The sequence below is a fragment of the Rattus rattus genome, chromosome 3, assembly GCF_011064425.1.
Source record: "Rattus rattus isolate New Zealand chromosome 3, Rrattus_CSIRO_v1, whole genome shotgun sequence".
In the NCBI taxonomy this organism is placed as follows: Eukaryota; Metazoa; Chordata; class Mammalia; order Rodentia; family Muridae; genus Rattus; species Rattus rattus.
In genome coordinates, this window is record NC_046156.1 from 149,917,304 (window position 1) to 149,930,700 (window position 13,397).

Here is a 13,397-nt window from a genome sequence, read left to right on the forward strand (position 1 = left end):
TACCTACCTACCATCCATCCACCCATCATCATCCATCAGTGGTGATATTGTACTGAGAAAGGGGATAAGCATGCAGCTGTGAGTGTGCAGCATCACCTGATCCTGGGATTTCTTTTTCTTCTTCTTCTTGCCCCAGCACCCAGAACTCTCTGCGTCCTTGCCATTGGCCTCCCCGCAGAGCAGCCCGTCCAGCTCGTCTGTGCCCATGTGCTGTCCCTGAGACGTTTCTGCTGCTAGCCGGTATGAGAGGTTCCTCAAGATGCACACACAGTTTTCAACGGTCTGTAGTATCCCCAAAAGAAAAAGGGAAATGGAAGAATGAGTGTAAGTGAATCAGAAGGCGGCTCTACCCTGGAAAGGTGGTCCAATCTCCAAGGACACATTGGTTCTCAGATTCATTTAGCTCTGCTCACAGCTGCAGCAGGAAGAATTTGAGCAAGCTTGGAAGGTCCCATGATCATTATTACTTGAGATACAACAGTCAGCAATACCAGATACTCAACAAACGTCAGTCATGGGTCATTGAAAGGCAGTTGTGGGAACTGGACACATTTGCAACTACAAGATCACAAGCCATTAACAGGCTGCTCCTGCTTGAAGTTTAAGGTACCCGAGTCATTACAATCACAGGATGTTGTTGCACACCATTTACCAAGAAATATACAGTTTTGGCAATGCCGGAGACCATACAAGGGAGCCTCTGAGTATGGGACATACAACATTTTGTCTTGGCTTTGGAGGGAGTCCTAGCTCTGCCCAATGGCTGTGTGGCTTTGGAAACCTTCTGTACCTCTGTTTTCTCATTGGTAAAACAGTAATGATAAAAGCACCGGCTTCACAGGGTCGTGGAGAGGATAGGATATGGTTATAGACAGAGCACCACTTGTCACTGTCACTAGTGCATTGTGGAGATGATATAAAACATATTATAGACTTTAGGGGAAAGGCTCAAGTAAGCTGCATCTTGCAAGTCAGGGACAACCTGAGGCTTGTTTTATAATAATGCTCTCCCAAGCTCAGCATTCCCCTGTGTTGATGACCACTCCTGGCTGCTATAGAGTGACAAGAGTATTGTGACAGAGGCTGTGTGACCCATAGAGCCCAAGGCATTGTACTTTGACCCTTTGCAGAAGAAAGTGCTTCCCTAAAAGGAAGCTGATTCTCTCTCTCTCTCTCTCTCTCTCTCTCTCTCTCTCTCTCTCTCTCTCTCTCTCTCTCTCTCTGTGTGTGTGTATTTGTGTCTGTGGGTGTATCTATGTGTACCACAGCACACACGTAGATGACCTAAGATTCTGGAGAAGTTTCTGGGATCTGTGGATCAAAGTCCTGGGGCCGGCCTCATGCAGCAAGCACACTTACCAGCTAAGTTATATCACAGGACTCCAAAACTGACCTTTTCAATTTTGTTCTGGACTTAAGAAATGGGGCAGTGGAGATAAAGAAATAAAATTCTCATCTTAAGAAAGGGAAAACAAAAGGGCGAAGAAAAAAGGCCCAAATTTTATTTTGAAAACCCTTGCACCTCGGCCACGGTTCAGAAAGTCACTATGTGGTGGCTGAAGGCAGGAAAAATAATAATGTCTTGTTGCAGAGGGAAGAGTATGGGTGAGCCAAACTGTGGGTAGCACACTGCTGAAAGCTATTTCCCTCTGGTCTGGGGTCAGTGTTAGAACAGGCAGAGGCCAAGGGACTCCAATCCTGGCCTGCTTCCCTCATGGGCTGGAAGCTGGTAAAGGGCAGCCCATACTCTTTACCTGATTAGGGGTGTCAGTCAGGAAAAGCAGTTCTCTGGACACACTCTGGGGCCAAGCCATTCTTGGCTATTTTTTTCTCAGCTTGCTAAGGTTTCACGGCTGCTAATCCCATAGGCTTCGAGCCAAGATGATTTTCAGTTTTGAGCATCCTTCCCGCATCAGGAAAGGAAGCTGGCGTGAAAGCAGGTAAGCAGAAGATGATGCGTGAGAGACAGACACGTCTCTCCTTGAAAGGAAAATGTTATGACACAAGTCGGGACAATTTTCAAATCATCTCGAACTGATTTCTCTTCCCTCAAGGACTTGGGAGAATACGTTTCACTCTCAACTGGTTGTTTATCTCCCCTGGGGCTTCGCTGTTCCTCTATCAGGGAAAGGAGACTAAATCTGCAGTTTTCGAGAAGTGCTTTATATAATTACTCTGCATCTAGGGAGGTGATGTGGGGAGAAGAAGCTGGAGAGAGACAAAGAAGGAGCTGGGGAGGATGGGAAGGAGAGGACTCAGACAGGAAACCCTTGCCTCTTATAAAGCTCCCTGGAGTTGGATGGTCTGGCTGGCATTAGGTAGGTTCCCAGTTCAAGAGCTTTCCTCTGAAGGGGATGTGGAAAAGAAGAGAACACAGACCAGGGGCACCGGCAGAAGGCATGTGGCGTCTGGTGGCTATGCAGGTGACATCCATTACTGTCAACAGTGCTTTTTAGTGCTCTTCTTGGTCACCAGGGTCATCTCGACTCCTTATTTTCTATTAGAACGGGCTAATTTGGAAGTCATCTGTGAAGGGCTCTGCCATATGTTACCCATTCAATAAACTGTCCCAATTACAGGAGAAGAGCCACGAGCTTGCATGGAATGCGGGCTCTTGTTCATTAACTTCCCTGGCCTTAAAGAGAATGTGTACTCGTGTTCGCCTCTCTAACTTGTCATTGTGAAAGCTCAGAAGTGGCCAAGCCGAGGGCTGAGTGGAAAATTATGGTGCAATCATAATACGTTAAAAGTCAATAGTACAATCCAGTAAGCAGAGCTCTGTGGAGTGATTCATCACACTGGATGGGGTCCTTCCACACCCAGGGCATCTGGTTATGACGGTCCTTCCTCTCATAAGTAGAGGGCACTTGGGTACAGTGATCTAGTGAGTAGGGGACACAGAGGGCACTAGATCCTGTTCTGATGTCCAGCTCAGCACACTCCCTACTCACTGAGGGCATGCGAGACCATCTCAGTCTAGGTTGGAGAAGCCCTCTGTTTCAACTTTCTCATTTGGGAAATAAAACATGGATATTAAAACAGATATTAAAACTCTCCTCGCTACCCCAGGAGTACTAGGAGTCTGACCAGTCAAATAGTCAGACAAGGATGCTTATGCCACAGGGCATGTTGGTGTCTAAGCCACACGTCTTCAGAGATGGGGGCAAGGGAGCTTAGCAGGGACACGAGGCAGTGGCTTTCATTTTCATTCACCTGCGAGGTCCAGACAGTGGGAAAGCTGTTTGTGTCCATTGGACTGAAAGGCTCAGCATCTGCGCACCTCAGCTTCTTGCTGTTGTGAATATTAAAACACTCAGCATTGCTGCGACAGTGAGCTATTTCCATGAGCTCCTTCATAACTCATGTGTCTGTTATGCTAACAGGCCCCGGTAAATACTCAAGATTTCTTTTAATTTCCTTGTCAATGATATAAATAGTTCTCCTACGATTATCAAGGGCCCTTTATAGAAGAGGGATGCTTAAGTCTTTATGGCATCACATCCCATGTTTGAAATGAGTAGTATTTGGCCCATGACTGGCCACAGGCCTAGTGGGCATCAGGGATGGGGGAAAACATGGTGTTCCCAGCTGGACTAGGCCAGTGTTCACAGAACCATATTCTCAGAAGATACCTTGAACTCAACTCTTCAGGGCGACAGGCTTAGACACTAGTACTTTTTTTTTTTAATTTCTTGGTAATCGTTATGCACAGTCAAGGTTAAGAAGGGCTAGACTTAATTCACCCATAAAGGTGATCAATGGGTAAGCCTATTGCAGTGTTATTTAAAATTTATTTTTATTTTACACACATGATTGTTTTGTTTGCCAGTAAGCATGTGTACCATGTGTATGCCTGGAGCTCAGTGCCCAGAAGGGGCATTGGACCCTTTGGAGCTAGAGTGCAAGGCAGTTATGAGCTGCAGTGTGAGATCTGTAAACTGAACTCTGCAAGAGCAGTAAGTGCTCTTAACTGTCAAGCCACTTCTCCAGCCCTAAATGACTGTTCCTTTGTTGTTGTTTTTGAGACTGGGTTTCACTTAGCTCAGGCTCATGCTTCATTTAGTGTGGCTGAGGATAGCCTTGAACTTGTGATCTTCCAGCCTTTAATTCTGGGTGAGTGACACCGCATCCATTGTATGAAGTGCTGGGGCTCGAGCACAGGGCATCTCACAAGGACTGTAAGGAAGCACCATGAAAACTGAGCCCCCCTGACATTTGTCTTCCATCTGACTTTATAGCTACATGACCTTATGCAGGCCTCCTAAGTGGTCTATTCCAAAGCTCCATCCATCCAGGCAGGATTTTAAGCCATAATACCAACAGACCAATATTCACTTCTCAAGGGCTAATTACTTGTGGCCAAGGTTGGGTGTTTAGATTTGAAGGGTGGCAATGGAGCCCCAGTGGGGGTAATAAGATTCCAGCAGGCATCTTCATCAGTTGTTTCAAAGGCAATTCTGAGGAAGAGTTAGTGCTGGAAACCATGGGATCATGGGAAGCGTTCATAGCCATGACATCCAAGTTCCTTTTAGGACATGTTCCAAGCTTGGAGACACTGTTGTTTGGTGTTATGGATTCCTGAAGAGAATATGTCTGCAGGGACTGACTGACTAAAACCTCTGTGACTGCAGACTGTTTGGAGTTTCACAGGTCCAGAGGCTCTACAATTTATTATGGGTGATCTTTAACCTATTAAATAATCTTGCTTTACCTTCTCGGCCCCTCAGATCATCAGACCTAAGATCCCTTCCTAGCCAGGCTTTTGGATTTGGAATATACTAACAGAACTCTAGTTTTCTATCAAAGAAAGGGCTAAGAGTGTTGTCAGACAGCATTCAGGACATAAAATAAAGTTTTCCAGTTTATTGTAAACCACCTCCTCTGATTTTCCTACCAATGTATTTTTAATAAGTCCTGTTTTATAATTTTTCTGTGTTTTACTACCTTGAAAGCTTCATAAAACTCCCTGTGACCAATCCCTTAAAGAAAACCAAGTCCTTTCTCATCCAGTGAGAATTGGGGTAATAGGAACTGGACTTTTTCCTTCTTCTTTTTTGGAGGGAAGGGTAGGCCTCAAGGGTAGAGGGGTGGACCTGGGAGGACTGAGGAGTATAATTATGGTTTATGATGTGAAATTCCCAAATAACTGGTAAAAAATATTGTGAAAAGAAAAAAAACTCCATGAAACTAGTTCCATGTCAAAAAATTGGAATTTGGAGTAATCTAAATCCATGCTCCCAGACCACGGCCACTCAAATCAGGCTCCATGGTAAACTCTGTCTTATCCCCTTTGAGTTGAGAGCTGTGGTGGATGGGTGTAAGGAAAACTATTGGTATTGAGTGGATGGAGAGACCAGAGAGTGTGCTTAACAAGCTCAATCCACCTGCTCACAACATAGGCTTACTCTGCTCCAGATGTCTGTAACAGCAACTCCAGAGTAGCTCTTATTAAAGAGGGACAGTGTGTGCATATATTATTTTTAAAAGTATAGGTGACATATAGCTTTATATCAGGATTACTATAAGATTTCACTTTTCTAGCTGTTAATTAAAACTAATTTGATAAAGACAAAACAAAATATCTCAAATACTGGGAAAGACAACCAATACCAATACCTATTCTATTCTTTGAGCCATAGCATGCTGGGAGCTTTGATTAAACTGTTTGAAAATCTAGGAAGGATTTTGTAAGATTTTAAAACATCTTTTAATATAATGAGTTATCAAATCTAAGAGAATTTCAGTATCTTTGTCTTTAAAAGTATATATATATATATACTTTTAAATTATATATATATATATATATATGAGATATGTGATAACTTATACTCGTCCTGGACACCAGTGATTTGAGTTGCTTACACCAGTCTGAATTGTCACTAACTGCTGGTGGAAAATTCAAGTATTTAAGTGCTGGACCTCAGCTACCATAACCATACCCTTAGACAATGGTGGAGGTTATCGGGATAGAGCTCAGAATGCAAGCATGAAATACCGTGGTTGCTTCTCACAGCTGCTAACATTTGTTTAATCTCTGGGGTTCCTTTAATTACTAAGAAGATGAAGCTATGCAAACACCACCAACCTTGCTATCGATCTCACTGCTCCCCAGTGCAGACTGAATCACGTACAGCAAGGCATCCGTGAGCCCATCACACTCCCGCATTCTGCGGCGGGCCTCCTCTCCAGCTGAACTTACATTCCTGAAAAGCAAATGAACATGTCAGGGATCTTCACTGTGGTCTCCAAGAGATTACCCTTTCTTATATAAGGAAGCTTGTTTCCTTTCTTCAGTCTTCAATGAGGGTGTAGCTTTAATGAGCGAACATGATTGCAGGAAACATATATCCAGCTAAGTCGTAAGCATCTACTGCAAATAGAGAATGCAGAATTCCCAAAGTGGTGTGTCAGAGTTCCAGAACTCTTGATAATAAGAAATTTCTAGGAATTCCAGAGATTTGCCTCATTTACAATTGAAGAGGCGATCAGGAACTTTTAAAACATTCTTCTGTAAGAAGTCTCAAGTATTTTCATAGACAGAGCTTCCAACTTACCAAATATTTTAGAGACTTTTTTTTCTGCCCTAAACATATACGTTCCATGGCCATGCTGGAAATATATTTGTAGTAATTCATTTTAGGGCTATTATGTTTCTGTGTCATTGGAATGTCTCTGACATCGCCCATAGGCAGGAGATAGACCACACTCTTTCCCATCTTGCATATCCTGAGCTAAAGGCAACAGAAGGAACCTGACATAATACCTCAAATAGTTATGACACAGATGTGCATTCCTCTGACTCTATAAGAGACATGTGATGATGTCCTAGTAGATGGAGAATCTCACATGTGTAAGAGAGAATCCTTGGAGCACGTTAGTTATTCTGTCACTTAAGAATGTTCTTGCTATGTTTAAGATCCAGTTCTGGTAGAAATTTCTGGCAATGGTTGTTGACAACCATAGAAAGAATTCTGTAAGATATGAATTCATGGAAGGAAGGACAATATTGGAAGAATTGGAGAGCACAAGGGAGAAGAGACTGAGATACTGTAATGCTGCCCAACTTTGGGAATCCTAATATTGATCTGAAAGGCAGAAATGAATTCTACTCTGGGGTCTGACCCTGGAAGCTTGGATGGAGATGGATAAAACGTAGCACCTGGATAACACAGAGCACAAGATCTGCATCTAAACTCCATGGGGTTGCAGGAGTAGTGCTCTTTGCCCCTTGCTGGGAGCTGAAGGGACAAGCCACAACAATCTGTGCATTTGGACAGATTATAGGACTTCATTCCATCACCTTGGCATGCATGGTACTTTCTCATTCCACTGCAGACTTCTTTTGCTGGCCCCAAACTCTTCTAAAGATAAAGGAGCTGATATCCCCACTGTACAGAGAGGTTCTCCAAGGTGAGAGTCAGTGAGGGGGATGCAGTAAAACACAAGTCAGTGGAAGAAGGAATTGAGGGCTTCGAGTTGAAGGGGGAATCTGGGTGACTGTTTTTGGGGGGATTTATTTTAATTAAAGGAAAACAGATCTAATGCTTTTAAAAGGCTACTGATCCTACTATTTACTTTGATATCTAAATGTTTAGAAGGGAGGGTTAAATATACTTTAATATAACATTATGAAAGGTTATTCAATTTAAATAGGATTTTAAAAAACTGATCTTAAAATATAAATAGAAGATTTTAGTTGCTTAGAAAAGGCAACTAGGTAAATATTAAAAAATATTTTAATGTAATTTCTTACAAATTTTAATCTTTGTTTTTCAGAAAATATCTAGTGGAGAAGGAGGAGGAGGAAGAGGAGGATGAGGAGGAAGAGGAAGAGGAGGAGGAAGAGGAGGAGGAGGATGAGGAGGAGGAGGAGCTAGCCTTTGCTAGGAATAATGTGTGCGATGCATGGTAATGTTATTAAGACTGCAAAGGACATTATAAAAGAATGTTCTAGATCAAGTCACCTAGAAAGGATTTCTACCAGCTTGTGCCTTGAAGACATTCAGGAAGCCTGTTAGAAATTCCCAATAGTTTTTCATGGCAAGAAGAGTGTTGGATAGCAATATATGTGTGACTTTTGCTTGGTGATAGTGATGGGGTTTCCAAATTATTATAGATCCAGACTCTGTAGAATGGGCCATATGTAGCCTAGCATCTGTATCCTCTCTCCACTGATAAACTCAGTCAATTCTCAGTGTAAGCTCATGATGGGAGCAAACTGCCCCCTTTCATAAGACTTCATGATGATCAGGCTAGTTTCACTGGTTCCAACAAATGTATAGAACCAGCCAACAAGAAGAAACAGGAATGAATAACTTAATGAACATTAGATGTTTCCAATAGGAATTTGACGTTTTTCTTTATTTGATTCCAGATCATCTCTCTCTCTCTCTCTCTCTCTCTCTCTCTCTCTCTCTCTCTCTCACACACACACACACACACACACACACACACACACAAGCATGCTCTGATTTTGAAATGTGCAAGGTACTGAGAAATAAGAAAGACTAGTCAGGCTTGATGGCACATGTGTTTAATACTAGTACTAAAGAGTTAGAGGTGGGCACAGCTCTGTGAATTCAAGGCTTGCCTGGTCTACAAAGGTTGTTATAGTTAAGCCAGAGCTACATAGTAAGATCCTGTCTCAAACAAACAAACAAACAAACAAACAAAAACAAAGGGTAATAACACTCTAAAAGAGAAATGACTAGGACACACATGTACACTTCCCCTCTTTCTCACACACATATATACACACACACAGTGTCTCACACTCACAAACATAAATAGAATAATATACACAGAGACATATATAAATATACACAGATACACAGACACAAACATACATGCTCACACACACACACACACACACACACATTTTCTGCATCTGTGAGGAGGCTTGGTATGTACCTTAAAATGGGTGTCGAGCATGTGTATCTCTTTTCTAGAGATGGTTTTCTAGATGCACTTGGGTATACTTGGGTTTGAATCAGCTATTCCCAAATGTGTAAATGCACCTTAGGATGGCCTTTGTTTCTGCTGTAATGAGGAAGATGCAGCCTATCACTGAGTTCGGGGTGTGTGGGGTGAAGGTGTGAGTAGATGTGCACAGCAGTGTTCTCGTCGGCAGAAGCATGTGTCACATGGTAGCCACACCATGGAGCAGAAAGCAGGAGCTGGAATCCATGCCAGGATGCAGTGTCATTTCTCTATCCTCTGTAACCTTCCTCTACTAGCCTAGCTCTACCTCTGTGTCTCTATCCCTTGTGACCTGCTTCTGTTATCCATGCTCTACCACTTACCAACACCAAGTGTTCAAACCCAGGAACCTGTGAGAGACACTTCGTGTTCAAGCTGTAAGACACTTCTTGTGCTTTCCTCAACACAAAGTTACTCTTTCACTGTGATACCAAGCATTTATTATTGTTGATTACTAACACAGGGGAGTCTTGCCAGCTGATGGTTTAAATGTAGACCTATCAACAGGCCACAATAAAGACATAAGATAACCTCATGTTATCTCAGCTTGAATCTCTGCCTGCTAATTTACTATGAATGCTTTGTTGATTGGGAACTAAAACTAGCAAGTGGCTACTTTTAATTATATTCTGCCCATCATGAGGGAGGCAATGTCTAAATCTATTTAGAAATTGTGCAACAAAATTATATGTAAAATACAGCATCAAAAAATTCTTGAAGATTCTTTGTTAAATAAAAACCTCATATGTGTGTGTATTATATCTATATCTATATATGTATATTATATATACATATATATATATTATCTAGACCCTAGAAATAACCCATATAACACCGATTGAATTGCCAGGCATGTATTTGGGGTGATCCTTCATGGAGGCTCAGGGAGGACATTGTGTGAAGCTGTGAAGGTGAAGCCTGGATTGCCTGGAGTCTCCAAGATGTAGGTGATGCCAGAACCATGGGCTAGCTGCCAAGGAAAGCTGTTAACAGAGTGGAAATAGGCCAAAAGAGGGGAGGGTGTTGTAGTCAACAAACCTGAAAGGAGTTGGAGATCTGAAAAGTGCTTTGATATCAAACATGGAGATATACTTTGGAATTTGTTCTGGTGGATTTCAGTCCTGTTTGGTTGAGTATTTCCTTACCATGCTCCATTTCCTCCAATTTGGAATGGTAACAAATATCTTGTGCCATTATATGCTGGGACTATGTGATCTGCTTTATCATTTTGATTTTACAGGGGATTACAGTTAAGAAATTATAGGACTCTCAGGAGAGACTTTTGACTTTGGACTTTTAGATAGGATTGAAACTGTTAAAGACTAAGGGGGCTTTTGAAGTTGGACTGAATGCATTTCTGCATGATGTTGTGGCTATTAGCTTATGGGGACCAGGGAGTGGAATTGATTGTTTTAAAATGTTTGGCCGCCATAGATTCACATGTTTGAATGCTTGGCCATAGGGAGTGGCAATAATAGGAGGCGTGATCTTGTCGGAGTAGGTATGGCCTTATTGGAGGAAGTATGTCACTGTGGAGGCAAGTTGTGAAGTCTTTTTAAAGCTCAAATCCAGCCCATGGGTTCCTGTCACATTCTGCTGCCTGTGGATCAAGACATAGAATTCTCAGCTCCTCCAGCACCATGTCTGTCTGCATACTGCCATGGTTTATACCATGATGACAATGAACTAAACTTCTGAAACTGTAAGCCAGCTCCAATCAAATGTTTTCCTTTATAAGAAATGCTATGGTCAGGTGTTTCTTCACAGCAATAAAACCCAAACTAAGACATACATATATATATATATATATATATATATATATATATATATATATATATATGTGTGTGTGTGTGTGTGTGTGTGTGTGTGTGTGTGTTGACAAAAAGCAAAAGCAACAATATTAAAAAGCTATGTGGAAAAACTAGCTCATATGCTGAGGTAGAAATGCAATAATAACAGCATGCCTTTCATCAGCTACCTTAAAAGCAAGGCCTGACGTGCCGAACCTGGAACATAAAGCCAACCAAGATCACTGTTGTCTTTCAACATTGGTTAAAAAAAAAACATTTCAAGGCAAGCACAAATTAAGACAATTGATGCTAAATAAATCAGCTTTATAGAAAACATCTTAAAAGAATAATGTACAGGGAGTAGGAAGGAAGACATTCTCATTCAGGAGAACACAGGAAGCAATACATTACAAGAGAGAAACAAACAGATACAAGTAGGGAAAGAATTAATTACTTCCAATACACAAACCAGTTAATTTCTAACACCAACTGGTGAAGAGGAAGAGAAATGCCAATAATCCAGTCAACCTATACACTAGCTAACAAAATCACAGTCAATAGCAAACTCCTCTCAATAACAGCCTTAAATCCAAGTGGTCTCAATTCACCAAGCAATATAGACTAAGTGACTGGATTAGAAAACAATATCCAACTGTCTGCTGTGTACAAGAAACACATATTGTAAAGCCATCCACAACATGAAAGTCAATGGATGGAAATAACCTGCCAGGCAAAGAGAAGCTGCAAATAAACTGGCACATCATTTCTTAAATCTCATAAAACACATGTCAAAACATAACTAGCCAGAAAGAGATGAAGAGGGCCATTATAGTTTAGTAAAGAGAAAAATACATTGAGAAGATAATACACCGTAAATATTTAGGCATTAAATCTCGGGACTTCCAATTTCATAAAGCAAACATCAAAGGCATAAAAATATCACGTGGTTTCTGATAAAATGATACTTGGAGACTTCGATATCTTATTCCCATATTTAGAACATGCCACAGATTGACTGGATATCTGCAGACTATGACATCCAATGGGCAGGGGTTGCATTTCCTTTACAACAGTATGTGGCACTTTCTCTAAACTTGAACTTATACATCATAAGCCACAAAGCAAGCTTTTAAAAACTATTTATTTATTCACTTTATGTCCCACCCTCACATACTCCCTCCGCCCCCACTGCCAATGAAATTCAGATCATTAGGGAATACTTTAAAAACTTATATTTGAAAATCTAGAAGAAAAATGGGCACATTTCCGAACTCATACAAATTACCAAAATTAAAACCAGGATATAACAGTCAATAGCAAACTCCTTTCAATAACAGCCTTAAATCCAAATGGTCTCAATTCACCAAACAATACAGACTAAGTGACTGGATTAGAAAATAATATCCAACTGTCTGCTGTCTACAAGAAACACATATTGTAAAGCCATCTAGAACATGAAAGTCAATGGATGGAATAACACCTATAATAATGATATAACACACCTATAAGAAGCAGTAAGTTTGAAACAGTAATGAGAAATTTCCCCACAAAGAAAAAATTCAAGATAAGACAGGTTTACTGCTGAATTCTAGTAAAGTTTGTAAGATCTAACAGTCCTATATGTCTTATAGAGTCCCGCAAAATACAAATGGAAGGAAAACCACCAAATGCAATTCTTTATAAAGCCTCTATTACCATGATACCTCAACTTGATAAAGATGTAAAACAAAAGGAGAAAAAGAAGCAAAGAAAGAAGAGAGGAAAGGAGAGAGGGAGAGAGGAAGGAAGAAAGGAAGGGGGAGGGGGAGGGAGGAAAGAAGGTGGGGTTGGAAGGGAAATGGCAGACTGATTTTCCTGATGAGCACAGATATAAATTTTCACAATAAAATACTTTCAAACTCTCTCTCTCCTTTTCTGGCTGGAACAATGGAGGCTGTACCAGAGAAGAAAAAGAAAGTTGCTGTTGTGCCAGAAACCCTTAAGAAAAAGAGAAGGAATTTCTCAGAGCTGAAGGAAGAAGTTTGCTCTGAACAATGCAAAAAGTCAAGGAAGAAGCTCATTTATGAGAAGGCAAAGCACTATCACAAGGAGTACAGGCAGATGTACTGGACTGAGATTCACATGGCTAGGATGGCAAGGAAAGCTGGAAACATCTGTGTGCCTGCAGGACCAAAGCTGGCCTTTGTCATCAGAATCTGAGGTATCAATGGAGTAAGCCCAAAAGGTGCACAAGGTGTTGTTGCAGCTGCTTGTCTTCGGCAGATCTTCAATGGCACCTTTGTTAAGCTCAACAAGGCTTCAATTGACATTCTGAAGATTGTGGAACCATACATTGTGTGGGGGTACCCCAGCCTGAAGACAGTAAATGAGCTCACCTACAAGCGAGGCTATGGCAAAATCAATAAAAAACACATTGCCTTGACAGATAATTCCTTGATTGCTCGATCTCTTGGTAAATTTGGCATCATCTGCATAGAGGATCTAATTCATGAGATTTATACAGTTGGGAAATGCTTCAAGAAAGCAAATAACATACTATGCCATTCAATAAATAATAAATATCATATAAATAGTTTTAGGGGCAGAAATCACCTCAAAGTTCAACATATTGTTACAATTAAATTCCTG

At 41.2% G+C, this 13,397-nt stretch overlaps 1 protein-coding gene across 1 annotated transcript in view; it reads right to left on the minus strand.

Annotated features, from left to right (window-relative positions):
* The window catches only part of Ctnnd2 (catenin delta 2), a 396,457-nt gene that overhangs the window by 128,981 nt on the left and 254,079 nt on the right, over window positions 1-13,397 (minus strand). Inside the window, exons 10-11 of the mRNA XM_032898675.1 lie at window positions 6,086-6,203; window positions 97-282 (exon numbers count right to left, since the gene is read on the minus strand). Of these exons, the coding sequence (XP_032754566.1) occupies window positions 97-282; window positions 6,086-6,203 (304 nt within the window). The remainder of the gene's footprint in view (window positions 1-96; window positions 283-6,085; window positions 6,204-13,397) is intronic.